The sequence below is a fragment of a genome, unplaced genomic scaffold, assembly GCF_019419815.1.
Source record: "Pyrus x bretschneideri cultivar Hongxiangsu unplaced genomic scaffold, Pyrus_bretschneideri_v1 Contig22, whole genome shotgun sequence".
In the NCBI taxonomy this organism is placed as follows: Eukaryota; Viridiplantae; Streptophyta; class Magnoliopsida; order Rosales; family Rosaceae; genus Pyrus; species Pyrus x bretschneideri.
Window position 1 is genome coordinate 561,801 of NW_025999524.1, and position 18,675 is coordinate 580,475.

Genomic DNA, 18,675 nt, shown 5'->3' on the forward strand with positions numbered 1-18,675 from the left:
CCACTTATCTATTCAGTTTGTAGTTTAATATGATTAAAGTTTCCGTTTTGAAATAGAATATGGAATGTTCATGGAAAACGCGAAGCCCCAATTGTGTGTATAGAGAACTTTAATGAAAAGTTTCCGATACTGTTCATTTTAACGAAAAATCACATTTTTATACTAAAAGGTCAATCATTGTACTATTCACTTTACCCTTTATTTTATCTTTATCGTTAAAACTCAAAGTTTTTAAGTCATTTTCATTAGTTTTCGCTCATGGCAGAGTTTATATATTATATACAATCTGGCTCGGTTTAATTCGCTCTTAAAAATATGACATGTTGAAAAAAAACTCACTTTGAGTTCAATTTTTTTTTTTTTTTTTTTTTTAGGTTGTCGTCTCATACTTGTTAATTTCCTCAATTTTAGGTTTTACACAAGTACTTAAGAGCGAAGCTCTAAAGGACCATTATCAACTCAATCAATGTTAACAAAAATTGGGCACAATAAGTTTTTCTCAACACATCTAGTTTTTAAAGAAAAGACTTACATGAAACGACTTCACTGCGACTATAACTTCTCAGTCTAATGATACAATGTCAGGTTTAACTTTTTTCTTCACTCAACATTGCGTTATTGGATCAAAACATTATAGTACTTGTGAATTCATTTCATATAAATCATTCACATCTTCAATACGTCTTGTGTAGAGAATCTAATATATGTATATCCAAAAATTCTATAATACTTGAAAGTATAGGTCGGCCTTTTAAACTTTTACATTTTGACTATTATATTTTTGAATATAGACCTAACCGTTAAAAAACTTAAAATATCTTATACTTCGGAATACCATAAAAAATCAATGCATGATATATCGAGAATATCCTATAAAAGAATAAGTGAATATGTTAGTTCGGTTCGGTTTGGTTCACTTGACCTAGATTTCTTGTGGTGTATTAAACAAAGGTTATTGGGATCAAGCAGTCTCTCGTACAATAAGGTTGCAACGTCTGGCCCGGATAGCAAATGGTAATATTTGCAGGTATCTAGGCATGCTATTGCTACTTTGCTAAGGCTCGTTTCTTAATCTTATTGGATAATTAGATTCCATATTATTTTGCTAAACCACATTATTGGAGTTCACGTGGAGGCGATCAAGACTACGTATACAAATCCAAGTAACCAAAAAAAAAAAAAAAGCATAAGAAATTGCAAATTTGCAAATAAACCCTTGCTTAAATTTGTGTTTAGTTCTATGATTGAAAAACGACAAGGGAACAAAGAGTTTTTAATCCGTAGTTATGCTAGAATCTGTCATACCACCACCAAATACGGGTTTGGATTACTACATTATGCTTAGCTTAACCCACATAGTGATTAATAATTGGTAATACACTCCACTAATCACGATTTCACATATTACAAAATTTTAGTCTAGTCACTCCAGTCTAGTCATGATTTTCAATGAAATTTTCTCTTTTAGTGAATGAGTGAGTATTGTAACTAAAGAAAGATTCTCTTGTATAATCAAGATTCAGTTTTAATAGGGTCATCGTTTAATAAAAATTTGACACGTGTTCAAAAAATACATTTATTCATCTAATAAACGATAAAGACGTGATAAATTGTTGATTATAAAAATATGTCTCCTAACTAAAGCACCACCATATTAAAGATACGTTTGTGTTGTAATATACATGTGGATGCCCACATATTGAAAGGAGAAGAAAAAACAAGTTGCATTTTCATCCATTTAAGACTTTTGCGCCACACCATTGAATGCTATATCTTGTAATATTCTTATATAAAAGGATTGGTTTGTAGGAAGACAGACACCAATTCTCATGCATCTATATGTAAGACTAAGAGGGCCAGTCGAGGACATAAAATAGTGAGCTACTTTAGTGAGATTGTATACAATAAAAGGGTGTTATTTTATTCTCTTATTATTTCAGATAATGAAATAAATTATTGCCACAATCCTGACGACGTAAATATACTTGTTAAATCTTATAAATATTATGTCTTATTTACTGTATATGATGCTACACATATATTATCTATTTTACAACAATTTGTAGCCAAATCGAAAATATTTAAGATATCTAATGGGGTTCAAAAAAATTAACAAATACTTTGTTATATAAGAAACAATGAAATTTTATCTTGATCATTAAATAGGCAAATGATTTCGGATTGAATTGAATTTTTGTAATGATGATCTATGAATCAAGACTTACAACATAGATACTTGGATCGTTGAAGTTCGATGTAGAATAAGCTTTCCATTTAATCCCTATTTTTTGAAAAAAATGAGAATCTCTTTACATAAAGGATCTATATATATATATATATATATATATATATATATATCCAGGTGTCCTCCCCTCTATAAACATTGAACTGGAAAGCTCGAAATCTTGTTTTATTTTCTTGTGGGGGCAACATGTTACCATGTGTACTGCAAGCAATCCTTTTCCTCGAACTTTACAACTAGTTTTGTGATGAACTGAAGTGTGATTAACATGCCACATTTTAACATTTACATATATAGAAAATTAGAAAGAAACTGATCAGCGATTGGGCGGCATGTGGGGGGCCATTTTGCTGACAGTGGGAGGGTTCATGCTTCAAAAATCTATGCAACCACCTTGGTAGTGGGGTTTTGGGAGCCACCACCATGCACCACCATACAAAATATGGAATGCTCGTGGCAGTGCTTCCACCGCCAAGTTTGACTGTCTCCCCATGTCAATACAAGTCTTTGGTCCGACTTTGAATATTATGAGTCAATACTTGTTACTATGTTGTAGGAGCTCTACCAAGTTTGAACCACCATTAAGTAGTAACAATACCCCATCCTTCCACCAAAGGAAATTAAATTAGAAAGTGTCTAATTGTAGATTTTTAGCCACGGCGTTACAATTTAGTAATATTTTTCTTTATTTTCAAATGCGAGGTTTTAAATTTAATTATCATGAATAATGAGTTCAATATCTAATTATGACAACCATTTTTGTAGTGTAGCCTAAATTTTGCCCTAATATCATTGTAAAGAAAAAGTGGCTTATTCAAACGAGAATATCTTGCATCGGTCATTCCGAACGAACACTAAGTATGTTGTTGAACTTACAAATTATTGGAGAGACTAAACCGTGATGAGTAGGAAAATAAAACACAAGTCTTCAATCTTTTGAATTTGTTCAATCAACTAAGTTTTAATCTAGTGTTCCTCACTATGATGAAAGAAGTCTCAAGTTCAATTTCTTCCTCTAATGCTATAAAAAGAAAATGGCAATAGTAAGAATTATCACTTTTGCAGAAATAATCATATGTCGTTGTGTCATCATTGCGTGATCGTTATTAAATAATGATCATTTCTACAATCAAATGTCAAGAAATGAATTGTAGAAATGATCATTCATGCTAATTGCCAAAAGAAAATTGTTCCAAAACAAAAATAAAACCCTAATTGGAAAAGTAGGATTAGGATAGTGGCTAAGTGGGCTTATTCCAAGCTGTGCATTTCAAACACTGTGGGCCTGCTTGAACTCAAGCCCAACCTCAAATAGTCACCAACCCACCAATCGTCAGAGTGCACTAAGGATTGGCCCATAGTCAATTTCCATTTTTTTAGTAAAATAAAAAAAAATGATTAATCCTGGACCAATCCGTAGATGCCCCAAAATAGTTTGGGTTAAGTCGAATTCCTACTGAAAATGTAAACCATTATTTGGTATTTTTGTTTGTATAAGAAAGTTGCAAGTAAATTAGAGTTGACCTCAAAATTTGGCTATTTTTTTTGTGAGGGGCAAAAGAATGCTCATGTTGTATGGTTCAAATTGCTCTTTGCTTATCATGCCAGTTTGTTACGGGGACGACAGACCATGAGGCCGATGATTATGCATAACAGACCCAAGCAACTGTGGGCCATTGTTCTTCATAACCAAGAATATCCGGATTCGAACCCTACACATTGAACAATTGACTTGTTCACAAGAGGAATTTTGGCATGACTGTCTGGCTAGAATAACTCGAACACTCTGTGTGATCAACATGATCACGGAGTTCCAATGCCCAATTTGCCGATTCACTAATTTTGAACGGCCAGATTTCGGTGTATCAAGAACACCATCCATAGTTTCAAGCACGTCGAAACTCTGAGAGATAAAATAGAGAGGACCCTAAACCCTAAACCCTTTTTCATATTAACAAGTCATCCACATCCACTATAATGTTAAAAAGCTAATAAGTAATTTGAACCAATTTACACTATCAAACTATTGCATTGCATCCCTGCATTTACTATTTGCACTTTTTATCTTAAAATTCAACGATCTTTCTGTGAGCCCTGTGTTCCTTCCATTCGAAAAGTATCAAACTGATGATCCTACTACTACTGCACAGCACGATCATATCAAGCAAAAAAGGTATCGGTCTTCTACCTTCGAGAATTTGTACTCACGGCACAAATGTCAACATTTGCGAGTGACCTCCAGTGTGGTACAGATTGAGGTGATATATCGCCTTGGACACCAACTCTCTCAACTCGGGATGTTGGGGCAGTGCACTGCGGTCGGCCCCTTCAAGGGCAGTCAACACCCTAGTCGGTTCCAAAGAGTTGGTATTGCCAGAGTGTAATGCAAGGTAGCAAAGGAGAACCAACCCGTGTAGCTGCGAGTGCTCGTTGCCTCTTAGCAGTTTCATCAGAGGCAGAATAGCATTGAACTCAATTATTGTCTTCGAATGCTCCATACAGAGAAAATTATCAGGACAAGCAAACTTCCCGAGTGAAATTGCTGCTTCCGTAGCCATGTCTAGATCTTTGTGACTAAGTTGAGTCACTAGCAGACCAATGACCCAGGTCTCTCGAGCAGGGAATGTCCTGGCCAACGAACCAATCGATTTAATGGCAGGTATTTGCAATGTTGGGCTATCCACCTCTTTGATCAGTCTCAAGAGCTGATCCACAACTGCCTTGGCAGCCGGCGAATTGGTCTTGAATGCAGCTCGTCTAAGGTCAGCATTGGATTCAGCTGCGGCTGATATCTCCATTATAGTCATCAAACAGTTGTATTGCAACTCGCCCTGCTCCTTCTCCACCAACTTGGCCAAACAAAGCAGACCTTTGGTCTCGGTTATCTTCCTACTATTCAAAACACTGCCTCTAGCAAGCATCCACAACGCGGCGGCACAGCTAACTTTCAGCTGAAGCTTTACATGAGGCTTCTCATTCTCCCTCTCCTTCCTATAATGCCCGCCTCGACTACTACCCTCCGAATAATAAGAATACGAAGAACTTGAATACGTATTTGAATAATTACAGTCACGACTACTGCTACTGCTACTCGGTTTCGGTTTTGCTAATGTGCTCTTCTCCATTTCCTTACTAATCTGAATCAGAGAGTGAATGCTTTGCTTACCCAATTGATGATTATTCTGATCCTCCCCGAACGTCTCGAACGACAGCAGCGTCACCAGCGGCCTGATCACATTCTCTCTGGCAAAATCCTCCTGGGCAATGCTGTCATGCTCCGCCATTCGCGCCACCAGGGTCGCCACCCGCCTCTGAACCCTCATCGGCGAGTCGCCCAGAACTTGCACAATAATGGGCACCCCAACCTCATTCACAATAGTCCTCACCTTCTCCTGATCACACGCCAGATTATACAGCGCCGTAGCCGCCGCAATTTGGGCATCCGGCGACGAGCCCTCTTTCAACAGTTTCAGCAGCGGCGAGACTCCGCCTTCGTCAACGATAATCTTCTTGTTCCTGTCGTTGTCGTCCGCCAGCGAGGCGAGCTCGTTGGCGGCCTCGATACGAAACGGCAGCTGACCCATTTGGACGGTGGCGATGAATGACCAGACCCACGAGAGAATCGGGTCGTTGCTGGCAATCGGGGCCAGGGAGAGTTCAATTCCGTTGTTGCCCGCGGTGTCTGGGTCGAGTATGCTCAGCAGCCACTTCATGTCGCCGACGGAGGACTCGAGGAAGTTGAAGAGCTTCCGGAAGTCGGTGGCCCTCGTGATCGTAACGACACGTCGTAGGACGCTCCGGCGCTTGCACTTGCGCACCAGGGTTAGGGCCCGCTCCAAATTCTTCGACACCTCGGCGACGATGCACCGAATCGGACGCTCGTACAGAACCGGCGCCGACGTCGCGAACCGGACCACGGTTCGGAGATTTTGCGAGAGGCGATCCACCTGCTTCCCGACCTCGGAGCACTCCAGCTTGAACGACTTTGCCTCGTCGACGGCGGTCCGAACCCGCTCCGACAGCAGAATCGGGTACGACAATTCGTCATCGATTCGCCTCTCCTCCGAAGCCATCGCCCACTTGGATTTCTACTGTTTTTGTTTTTCTGAGGCCGAGTCAACTGAGTCGACGACGAGTCAGCGGACGAGTTAAAAATGCGTGGGAAGTAAAAGGGTAAGGATTTTTTGTCCGTTTTATTCTCCTCGGCATGTTTGCGTGCGGGTTTGATGACTGCTCTGTACCGATGAAATTCTCTTTTTTTTTGGTTTTTTTTTGGTGGGAGTGTAAATCCACTCCCCGGAAAGGCGCGTGGATTGGAAATTCGGGGTGAGCCGAGTCAGTTAGTCTTTTCTGTAACCGTTGTTTACATTGCTTTGTACTTTTTAATTTTTATGTTTTAATTTACATTTTCAATGAAGCGTGTGGGGTCCAGTTGGAGTGGGGAGTGTTTAGTAAACGCGGAGTTTGGAGCGTGGCTTAGGGGATTTTTTCAACTGTTGACTTCAATTTCCATTTCGAGACTCTTCCATTTCTCCTCACGTTGAATTCATTCTTTGAAGTGAGTCAACTACTTAAAATGCTAAAGTTGCCAATATATCAATAAAAAAATATACATGGCGATGAGTTAATTAAAAGAAAAATTAACGAAAAGTTTAAATTTTTTTTAATTTTAATCAATAAAGATGTGGTGAATAATATTATAAAAGTGTAAAAATATAATTTTTCGTTAAAAGTGAATAGTACTGGAAATATTTCGTTAAAACTTCTTTAATTGAAAGGAAAACTTTATGCAATCAAATTCATTTAATAATGTTTTATTTGATTTGATGAAATATATAATAAATATTGTTTTGTGTTCTAGTATTTGATTAGATTTTTTCTGAAAGCCAACCCCGTATTTTGAGCACCACATTATGTATTTAAGGGGCGATAAAAACGAAGTTGAACCATATTATTGCTAGCATCTTGTTAGGTTTAGCCCATCCCTCTCTTTTTGTATAGATAATATTGTTTGTTAAAAAAAAGAAGGCAACAAAGACGTTTATGATTAGCAGATCATCGTCTACCTTAAAAATAATTAGGTGCTCATAACCACGCCACATTATATTAAAATAGTATATGGATTTGTTTTTTTTAACAAATAATATTATCTACACTAAAAGGTGGGGGAATGAGCTAAGTTTAACACTACGTTAGACATAATAATGTGGTTAAGATCTCTCACTTACAAGTAAAAAAGAATATCAATAAACTGTAGTACTAAATGGCAAATATATGAACAGCTTAAATAGCCATTATTTGAATACGGATGGGTACGTAGAATCTCTTCCCTTGATTCGTAGGTACGTCGTTCTTTCAGAGCTTAGCGAGTAACCCGTTCTGAATAGGTTTTGCGGCCATCCCATTGTCCTTGAGGTCCAAATCGCATGTGTTCGGAGGGACATCCACCGCGCGGCGGCATTACAAATAATAAGGTCAATCAGAATTGTGAACCTTTTATCAAATCCATGTGTACATTTTGGAGGTAGCAGCTCAAAAGTATCAGAGGTGCAAATTCATGCAAATATATATGCCTATGATCCCAATAAGTACTGATTTCAAGTTTTACACTATCGATAGTAGGGCTGGTTTCGGTTTGGTAACCAAACTAAAAATGCCAAACAAAAAACCGAATCGAAATTTCAGTTAATTAAAAAATCAAACCCAAAATAAACCGAAATTTTGGATTGGATTTTGTTTGTTAGTCCAAATTTTTTGGGCTCTCCCAATTTTAGCCCATATTTAAGTGACCATTTGGTGTAATGTTTATGTGAGTTTTGAATTTGGATTTGAGTATGAAATTTTATGTAACTTCAAAATTTAAATGGCACAATAAGTTGAGTTCAAGTTGAAAGTTGAAACAAAAAGCAACTGGTTAATGAGTCGAGAGGGAGAGGGAATGAGTCGAGGGGGAGATATAGAGAATGAGTCAAGAGGAAAGAGAGAGAATGACTAAACAAATTTGTCTTTATCAACCAAACGTCTCAATAAAATACACTAATATATTATATATTTTTAATAATAATAAATTTTGGTTCGGTTTGGTAAAACCGAACTGAAAAGTTCAATAATTGTGGGTTCCAGTAATTTCGGTTTCGGTTAATTCGGTTTTGGTATGCGGTTCATAAAATTCCAGCCCTAGTCGACAGCATCATATGTTGAATAAAACTGTCCTAGGAAAGAGGTATATGTAACAAAATATAAAGACAAGTCAACAATTACGAAGAAGTTGAACAAAAACAATAAATTGCGTACCATGAGTGTAAAACCAGTCTCCCGGTCGAGGAATGCGTGTCACTCCAAATACATACCTGTAACATTTGGACATCAATCGGATCATAGAAGTCTTAAGCGAACAAACACTGGAATTCGAATCACAGCAAGGCAAGGCTATTTGGTCCCTCGAATCGCTTGCAATAGCTATCGATATAAACAACGAAAGTGCTGATGCACGGGTGCATATAAGTCCGGGTGCAATAGTTGTACCATACTTTCGGGTTTCTCCTGGTTGCAGTGCACCTACGCTTAGTATTCCTGTAAGTTTCACCTCAGCTTCAATATGCCCATCCTACAGAACGAGAAAGTCGATAAGCATCACCGTCACTTTATTTGCTCATCTCGAGCAACAAAATCATACCCAAAAGAAAGGGAGCAGGGTAGTGTTGGAACAAATCTTATTCTAACATTAACCCTAGACCATAATCAGACATAAGGGTCGAAGACAAACCTGTCGAAGCAGCCATAGTAGTACCATAGCAGTAGTTTCACGAGAGTGCAGCATAACTGTCGAAGCCATCTTGGTTGTCAAAGAACTCTTCTACTCACTTAGAGACCTTTATATTCTAATGGTGATAAGACCCCTTGAACGTAGAACACTTTCTCTATGAGCAGGGAATAGATGCAATTTTAACCAACTTCCATCTATCATGGAGGGTTGGTTATTCACCCGTTGCACCCAATCCCAACCGTGTATGGAGCAATTGTGATTAGTGCTTATTTTCAAACGCACGTTGGAAGTGCATTCCGCAATTATAGGATGTAGCTTTACACGTATTCAAACTCTATTTGATTTGTATTACCAACCTATTACTTCTCCTTTATCCTAACTAGTTGAGTCCACATAGGATTCTTACAGGTAGGTCAACTGGAGAAGAAGCACACAGATCGTCTAACTTCTGCTAAACCTGTTATCCAATCCTGATGCTTCCATAAGATTCCGTGATCCTCCTCATGCAAGCAAACACAATTTTCAATTGTTTCAACACCTGCGGTGAAATTTGTAAAGTTCGCATCAAAGTACTTGATATAGCCTAAACGATCGCAACCTCCGGCCTCGACTTACCGTCAATATATGCGACGGAATAGATAACCAAGCCTTACTTGGAGGTAAAACCAACTCGGAAATTCCACTGCCAACCAGAAATAAAAAGAGAAAACGAACCAACATGACATGCTGATGTGAGACAATCCAATGGTGCAGTTCCAAAAAATAATCAAGTATATTCTGCCATAATTACTTGACGAAAAATCTAACACAAGGATAACGTACAGTGGAAGAAAAGCAAACTAAAGGTATGAATTATTTTGTTAATTAAGCTGATTAGTGAAATGGGCTTTCAGCCTTTTCTGTATGATGTATCTGGGCTGGGCCTATTTTTATGTTCACTAGTGTGCCATGAATGCTCAACTGAGGTTCCAGCTGAACCCCGATTACACAAACTCAAAAAAAAAAAAAAAAAAAAAGAGGCAAATGACAGCGTACTTGTAACGTGCTTGTTCAGAATTGATTTGGATTCGCCCCAGGTGACATGAAAAATTATGGACGTGACAATTATTGTACATTTAGAATTTAAGACACACCTTACATTTACAAGATGAATAAACCTTTAAGTACGGATGACATAATTTTGTGATTGTGTTAGTACATACAAAAATCACCCGACTTCTCGTATTTTGATCCCATCGCTATATAATATTATACCATTGAATTACAATATCATAAGCAGTGTTTAAAATTTTTTTTAATACGATATTTTCATGAAAATATAAAAAAATCAAAGAAATATATGAAAATGGAGGGTAAAGTCTAAACTTCATCTTATATCGCATAAACTCTTAAGTTTAGGCTAAAATCGACAAATATCATTGATATTTATGACGTATCTATTAAATATAGAAGAAATTCTTATATTTTTTTTCCAAATCAATGTTTTAGAATCCTAAAGTTTTTTTTTTTTTTTTTTTTAAATTACTTACATTTCTATTGAAATCAACCGATATCGATATTTCGATATATATGTCAATATTTTTATAAATTTGTATATCGATATTTTAAACAGTAGTCACAAATAACGCTAAGATGTTTCATATAAATCATTTTACATGACGACGTAAGTATTCTGGGATATCATTGATTGTCAGCTGCTTTTAAAAGTACAAATAGCAATGATATGTATATCGGTTGACTAGTAGCATCTGTTCTAACAAGACTAACAAATTATCCGGAGGTGCAAGGACATTGGAGAAAGTGGCCACTCATAATGTAGCAGCTAAATCAATCAAATCAAAAGAAAGCTGTGGAACTAGCCCCGTGTTGTACATGGTTCTAAATTAGTTAACGTGGACAAACAAACAAGACAGTCTCGTGCAGGCACACGTCAATTTTAACCATTTCAACAAAAAATACATCATCAAATAGTCTTCGAGAGCTGAAATTTGGAAAAGGGGAGCGATTTTTTTTACAATATTTTTCGTTTTCGCATGGTCTTTTATAATTTTGGTAAGGTTTTAAAGACGTTAAATGCTAATTGGATGACGGATTAGGATTTACCATTTAGGTAGGACTTAAACGGATTAGATGAATTTAAGTAAAATTATTATATATATGTATAAGTACCTATTTATATTTAATAAACACATAATTGTATTATGATATACATAAATTGCAAAATAAAATGACATATAGATTATAAAGTGATAAAACATATTGAAAACACGAGGAACAAACGTATAATGAGTGCTCATCCAAATATCTAACAAGTGTCTTACATTTTATAATTGACAAAATAAAATACAAAATGAAAGTTAAAGATTTTTGTTTAACTGATAGTCACAACCTATGCGGGTTAAGGCGGGCTAGGTGGGTGCCCATGCAGGCTAGGCAATGTCTGAGCAGGTCCAGTCGCACTTTTTTAATTTCAAACACTTACAAACTAATCGAGACGGTGATCAGCTGTGTAGCACTTAAGCAAAACTTAGACGATGATAGGCATGAGTTTTTAGAACAGTGGGGTCATACAAACAAATAGATTACTTTCAAAACCACTTGGCCCTGACAGATTTTCAAATATCAATAGAGCATCTGATCTTCTGCGCACTACATGCTCCACAAATGCAAATAGAATGAAAGAGTATATGATTCCCTCTAACCATAAGGGCTGATAGAGAGAATATGATCCCCAGCAGCATCTAGCATTTGTATTACATTGGCCGATCTATGCCAGAACTTGTCGTAATTAAATTGTTCCAAACACTAGCTACTTCTGGTCGTTCTATATAACAGGGATACACTCACCCACAAATACAGGTAAGTACCAAACTTAATTACAAACAAATGCATATTTGGTTATCTCATTTACGAGAGTCAAACTCTAACATTGCCTAACCAATTAAAAACACTACCGGACTTGACTAAATCTAGTTGTTTGTGGTTGTTGATTTTACCGTACTGTGACCATCTGGGCTATATTTGAGTGAGAGGCTTCCAAGTCTCAAGGAAGGAGAGGAGTCATGAATTTATGTGTGGGATTGCCAACATAGAAACAAAAAACAAATCATTAACCTTAAAATGTATGGTTAAAATTTGAAAGACAGAAAATGATTATATGTTTAATGATGTACCAAAATAAAGATTGCATCTGAAACTAACCAAAGTTTGGAGGCGAATCTATGGCACCAATTTTTTTCACACATTTGAAGTTCATTCATTCCGTAATATATTTAATGATCCGAGTTGTCTATCTTTTAAAATATCATTCATAAACCATCCGAAAATTAGACAAATCTAAAACCATTTAGACATTTTGTAGTAAAGAAAATGGACGGATACGATTTTACAAAAAAATAATAAGCTCTTAATCCAATGGTCATACGATTTTATATTTGAGTTTTTTTTTTATAGACACGATCTTTAAGAGAATATCTAAAAGTTAGAAGGTTTGAATCCTTAAAATAAAGTACTAACTGAGCCCCACAAAAATATGCATAAAAGATATTATATAAAAAAGTGATGCTACAAATCTGCTTCCCAAAAATTCTATTGTAAACATCTTTCGCAAACTCATATCTTATGCAAACGAAAAAAAAACTTCATATTGGATTAAACACAAGAAAGAAAAGTTATAAGCAATGAATTTCTTTTCTTTCAGACACGTAATTAAGTTCATGTTCCTAATGCCCACAAGCGCCTGTATTGTATAGAGATGTAAACCAAAGACGAAGAGTACATAACCCCAACCTTTTATGTCTTATGGTGGGCCACAAGCATTATTCTTCTACGAAATCATTTCCTAAAACTTACGGTTTAGCTTTGGCTCCGCCAGTGATTAAGACTAAGCGACATTACTCGAAGATATTATATATATATGTGGGATGCCGAATTTGATTCCAACAATATATATAGAGCTAAAGCTAGCATATATTATAATATGATATCAGGCAGGTGGTGGTGTCTGTGCTTGCCGACAACATCCCGGATGGCAATTGTCCAAGAGGATGATCTGGTGGTGGTGCATGCCGGCGACATCCCTCCCATCGTCAGCTTCCGCGGCTTCTCCCACCAGTTCTACAAAGAAACCAAAAAGCTATGGTACCTCGCTGGCCCAGCCATCTTCACTTCCCTTAGCCAATATTCCATCGGCGCCATCACACAGATCTTTGCCGGCCATGTGGGCACCTTAGAGCTTGCCACCGTATCTGTCGAAAACTCTGTCATAGCCGGTTTCTCTTTCGGTTTTATGGTTCTTACCCTCACCATGCATCCATTACATCATATTCAACGTGTGTATATATATATATATATATATATATTTGGAATTGTTATTAACACTTAAAAAAATTTATTTTATATTTATTGGGCATTCAAAAAAATTTATTTTGCCCTTCATACTTTCTATGATTAAAAAAAATACACTTGTAGATTGTGTAGAATGAGATTTTTAAAATGCTAATGACAATTCTCATATTCCTTCTATTTTGTTGAATATATACTTATAAAATACTAATCACATACCAATTATGATAAATTTACAATATAACATTAGGATACTGCTAAGGAGATCAAAATTTTAAACCAAATTAGGTGTCATCAATAGAAAACAAATGCGTTAATCAATAGTTGAGTAATAATATAATCATCAACAATCATTCATTTGATTTTAAAGGTCTCCCTACGATTACCGTCATGTAAAATTATCTCATCTATTTTTTTATTAAAAAACATATTGACTTGTATATTGAAATTTTATTGAAGTATGGCATGGGGAGTGCGCTTGAGACGTTGTGCGGGCAAGCGTTCGGAGCAGGGCAGCTGGACATGTTAGGAATCTACATGCAGAGGTCGTGGGTGATCCTCAACGCCACCGCCGTACTGCTCTCCTTTCTTTACTTTTTTGCAGAGCAACTACTCAAAATGATAGGGCAGACCGACGACATATCGAAGGCGGCGGGACAGTTCGCGATATGGATGATACCACAACTGTTCGCCTACGCCATGAACTTCCCGCTAGCCAAGTTCTTGCAGTCGCAGAGCAAGATCATGGTCATGGCAGCGATATCCGCAGGGGCTTTGGTCTTGCACACGTTGTTCAGCTGGCTTTTGATGTTCAAACTCGGGTGGGGACTGGTGGGCGCCGCCGTCGTGCTCAACGCGTCCTGGTGGTTCATAGTTTTGGCTCAGTTGATTTATATATTTTCTGGGACATGTGGTCGAGCTTGGGTTGGGTTCTCGTTGAAGGCCTTTCACAATCTTTGGGATTTTGTTAAGTTGTCTATGGCTTCTGGAATCATGCTCTGGTAGACTAGCTAAACTCAATTCTAAATTATTTTTGACAGTTATTTCAAAATGCTGAGATATATTAATTTTTCATAAAAAATAAAGGAGAAAGGTGTGGTTCCTCAAGGTTGAGGAGGAGTTCCTCCTCAATTCATTTAGTGGCAGATTCACAGAACTTCGTGCTTATGATCAAAATTGTTCATATTATAAATCATTATGTAAAGATTATTTATACAAAAAATCAATTAAAACAAAAGTTGTTTAATAAATTAATTGTAGCAAATAAATAGACAATTCGTAATAAATTTTTGTTACTACAAAAATGATTCGAATTTAAATGCAAAAAATATGCATTTCTCTCTAACTAACTTGATTATACTTACGTTTGCAAATCTCATATAAAGTTGTTAGTCAAAGGTTGAGATCATGATTGACGTAGCATTATAGCTAAGCTATACGTGTTTAGTGTCAAATTGACCTTTCTCTTTTTGGTATTACATTGAACATAGAATATATATATATAAAGGAATATATCAAAAACATTGAATATCGATTCTTGTCCAATTGCTCTTTTTGTTTTGTAAAGAAATGTTATTTCCATTATTTGTATGCAAAATATTATTTTCAAAGTTAAATGCTCTTTCAGGAATAATGTAAAACTTTTTTGCACAAATTTTATTCATGATACTATATTATATATGTAATCAACCCTAAAAGCAATAATTTGTGGTATAATTTATATTCAAGGGTTTTACAAATTGAATAAGCTCATTTGATTTTATTTTGTTAAATCTTGTGCAGTTTGGAATGTTGGTACTTTATGGCACTGGTTCTTTTTGCTGGGTATCTGAAGAATGCAAGGGTTTCTGTGGATGGCATGTCCATATGGTGAGTGGTTTTTTCTTCTGCTATTTTGTTACGCATTCGGGTTAGTTTTAAGACACATTGGCAAGCCTTGTTTGCATGGCATATAGGGTAAAAATATAGAAATCTTGAACTATGTTTTGAAACTTTTGAGATAACACCAACTCCAAAAATTCCGAGAACTCCAAACATTTTGATTAATTCACAATTAGAAAGAAATTTTGTTTCAGAAATTTAACAGATTAGAATCGGAGATCATGCTCTCGATTCCATCATTTTGAAATCACAACAGATTAGAATCGGAGATCATGCTCTCGATTCCATCATTTTGAAATCACCCCGTACCGGGACTCTTAGAAATAGATGGATCAATCACCAGCAAAAATCCCAATTAGGACCTGCATATTGTAAGCATTATGTAAATTCTTTAAGCAAGTGCATATCCAAGAAAATGAGAGATCTAAAGAAGTTCTGAATCCGAATCCTCTTTCCCTAGCCCAATCAGCGAGTCGGGAGCGCTAAAAAGTTACATTGGCTCAACCGAAATGTGGTGAAACGTACTTGGTGCATAAACATATTTCCTTTTTGTTTTAATATTTCTTCAGGTTTTTTTTTTTTTTTTGGCCAAATGTTTGTTTTTGGTATATGCGCTGTTCATTAATTATGCAGTTTGAACATATTCGGATGGACGCTCATGGCAGCTCTTGGCATGACCACAGCTATAAGGTCAGTCGTTCCGTCCCACATCCATACTAATACATATCAAACCGATCTTCCTAACTTCAGAAGAAACATAAAAAATCTTAATATGAAATGCAACCTTTATCACTTTGTAGTGTGAGAGTGTCTAATGAACTAGGCGCAGCTCACCCAAGAACGGCAAAGTTATCGTTAGTAGTGGCCGTGGTGACTTCGTTTTTGATCGGCGTTGCTCTCTCACTAGCACTCATCATCACCCGGGACATATATCCGTCTTTGTTTTCAAGCGATCCGGAGGTGAAAGCTCTCGTGAAGCATCTCACCCCATTGCTGGCGACGTGCATTGTTATAAACAGCATTCAACCAGTTCTCTCCGGGGTCGCCATTGGAGCAGGATGGCAAGCTGTAGTGGGTTATGTGAACATAGTATGCTACTATGCATTTGGGGTTCCCTTGGGCCTAATCATGGGTTACAAGCTTCACGGGGGTTCTAAGGTGAGTTTTCGCAAAATGACCTAACCAACAGCTGCTTCCATTCTAGTTTTTATGTTTCAATTGGTAAAGTAAATATATATTGATCATTTCCAGGGTATTTGGACCGGAATGCTGTTGGGGACAGTCCTTCAAACTGGTATCCTTTTTTCGATGATTTGTAAAACCAGCTGGAACAAAGAGGTAGCGGTGGTGGTTGATCGATATCGAATATTCTGGTCTGTCCAATAATAAAAACATAATCTGAGACGTAATCTGCAATAATATTGCAGGCATCCATAGCTGAAGACAGGATAAGGAAATGGGGAGGGCAAATAGAATCGAAAGAGAACAGAGGAGGCTATACAGATTCACAAAACAACAACGGTGGTCATAAAGATTTGGAAAAGAACGGAGACCATACAGATTTGAAAGAAAACGGCATAGAAAATTGAAGTTAAGAGATCAAACAACATTCAGAAATTGATAAAGATCACTCGCTCAATCATGTGGAAAGACGAGAGTCCTTCCCAGAGACTGAGTTATAAATAAAATCGAGTTACGTATATGCCAGCATCATGCAGTATAAAGAAAGATTGAACTCAAAGAGTGTTAGAGTAAAGGTTGATTTAGGTCTTATCAAGAAGGAGGGCTACAAATGGGGAAAGGTTGTGATTCTGTGAATCCTATATGGCAATGGAAGTCGACAATGAAAACAGCTGATAAATGAAATCTTATTTAATATTCCCTACAGTTTTATGTCTTTGGATGAACTGGGGCGCCAATATGGCGATAGCCCAACCATAGCATGTATTTTGTCCGCATGAAATTGTGTGATTAGGATTAGGGACTTAATCCAAAAAAAATCGAACTAATAATTTCGGTAAAGGTAAAAAATAATCGAAAATCGAACCGATTTTTTCGGTTAACGGAAATTCGGGAAAGCTGAAAAAGTTTCGGTATTCGGTCGGTTTTGGTTAACCAATTTTTGCCTATTCCCTGTCCGATGTCGCCAGTCTTATGTCTTTGACTTAATAAATTCAAATATAATTAGGGGTTAATAAGGATGTGCATATGACAAATAAACATGCGCGAAAATTATTTCTTTTGCTTTTTATTAAAAATTTCGACATGCTTGTAACAAAAACACTTTCAACGAGTTTTACGAATAGGATTGAAAATAAATGAATTGTTAGTTGTAGAATATTGCTCTCGTCAGGCTTAACATCATCTAAAATAATAAGGATCCGGACAATTTTAACATCTCTATTTTGGTTTAAGTAAAGGGACTCACGTAAGTAACGTAAGGGATTTGATTTGTAGATTTTGATCTCATTCATGTTTCATATACCGGTGGGGAATTTTCTTTCCGAATAAGCACTTTCAAAAGTCTTTAAATTTTGTTTTCACACTTTTTGGTCTCTGAAGATATTGAATAGTTATTGTTTTTAGAGACACACCATTATGTGACGTTTGAAGAAAAGTCGAAGAAGGATGGCGCATTCATTTGTTTGTCATGAATTGCTTGTGAGAGAATCTGGGTTCGTGGCTAGTCAAACGACATTTTCAAAAAGTCATAATTGTGATAATTGCTTGAGTGCAACCATTAATCAACATTATGTAATTAAGATTGCTTGACCCAGTTTGTGGTGTTTATGGTTTACGCGTTGTATCGTTATTCAAAGACACGAGGGCAAAGATGAGAGAGAAAATATGAAAAACATTTGCTCTATCATTTCCGAGAAGCTTGCTTTTCTGCGACTTCAATTTTCTTGTGGACGGAGATGATTTCATGTTCTATTCGCATGAATATTAAAAAAATTGATATCAAGAGTCTTCAAAATTATTTCATGAATGATTAAAAGCATAAAATATTGGAAGTATTTCTTTGCTATCCAAAAGCTTATGGTGGAGGGGAGGCCGGGAGGCTACCTCATCACAGAGTCACGGCATATTACAAGTATTTTTGAGATTTATAGTGGGGTCGTAGTCTTTTTAAAGTATGGACAGCTTAGAATTCAAACTTGGACGTCTACCGAAAAACGATCTTTATCAACTTAAACAAATAAAATTGTAATAGAATATTAGGTTTTTAATTGTTGTGTTATTCTTCTCTCAAGGTGACAATATATATGCAAATTACATAATTGACTAGGGTTACATAGAAATCCCGAACTCACGCCAACACAACCAACCCTCATTAGCAAATTGGAAGCATTTTTAACTCGTAAAAATGTTTTATGAAGATGTACATGTTAAATGCTAAAAAATCACTTGGTTAACCCTCATTAGCCATTTTTATAGATCG

The 18,675-nt window shown here is 36.5% G+C and overlaps 2 protein-coding genes across 3 annotated transcripts; one reads left to right on the top strand and one right to left on the bottom strand.

Moving 5' to 3' along the window:
* Positions 1-4,170: 4,170 nt before the first annotated feature.
* On the bottom strand, positions 4,171-6,401 carry LOC103949829. Its single transcript, XM_009360951.3, has one exon. It carries the CDS (start codon positions 6,313-6,315, stop codon positions 4,447-4,449), a length of 1,869 nt encoding a protein of 622 aa, XP_009359226.2. The 5' UTR covers positions 6,316-6,401; the 3' UTR covers positions 4,171-4,446.
* Positions 6,402-12,944: 6,543 nt separating this feature from the next.
* LOC103949830 (protein DETOXIFICATION 29) lies at positions 12,945-17,118 on the top strand. Of its 2 annotated transcripts, none has more exons than XM_048584798.1 (7): positions 12,945-13,251; positions 13,812-14,353; positions 15,135-15,221; positions 15,867-15,923; positions 16,034-16,391; positions 16,485-16,571; positions 16,661-17,118. In XM_048584798.1, the coding sequence occupies exons 1-7, from the start codon at positions 12,988-12,990 to the stop codon at positions 16,820-16,822; spliced, it is 1,557 nt and encodes a 518-aa protein (XP_048440755.1). In that variant the 5' UTR covers positions 12,945-12,987; the 3' UTR covers positions 16,823-17,118. The 2 variants fall into 2 exon arrangements, with proteins under 2 accessions (XP_048440755.1, XP_009359227.2); XM_009360952.3 differs by having other exon boundaries at positions 12,946-13,299.
* Positions 17,119-18,675: the final 1,557 nt, after the last annotated feature.

Coding starts and splice junctions, on each gene's coding strand:
- LOC103949829 (XM_009360951.3), bottom strand. CDS start 6,315: ATGGCTTCGGAGGAGAGGCGAATCGATGACGAATTGTCGTACCCGATT.
- LOC103949830 (XM_009360952.3), top strand. CDS start 12,988: ATGATATCAGGCAGGTGGTGGTGTCTGTGCTTGCCGACAACATCCCGG. Junction 16,392..16,484: donor AGCTTCACGGGGGTTCTAAG/GTGAGTTTTCGC, acceptor GATCATTTCCAG/GGTATTTGGACCGGAATGCT. Junction 16,572..16,660: donor AAACCAGCTGGAACAAAGAG/GTAGCGGTGGTG, acceptor ATAATATTGCAG/GCATCCATAGCTGAAGACAG.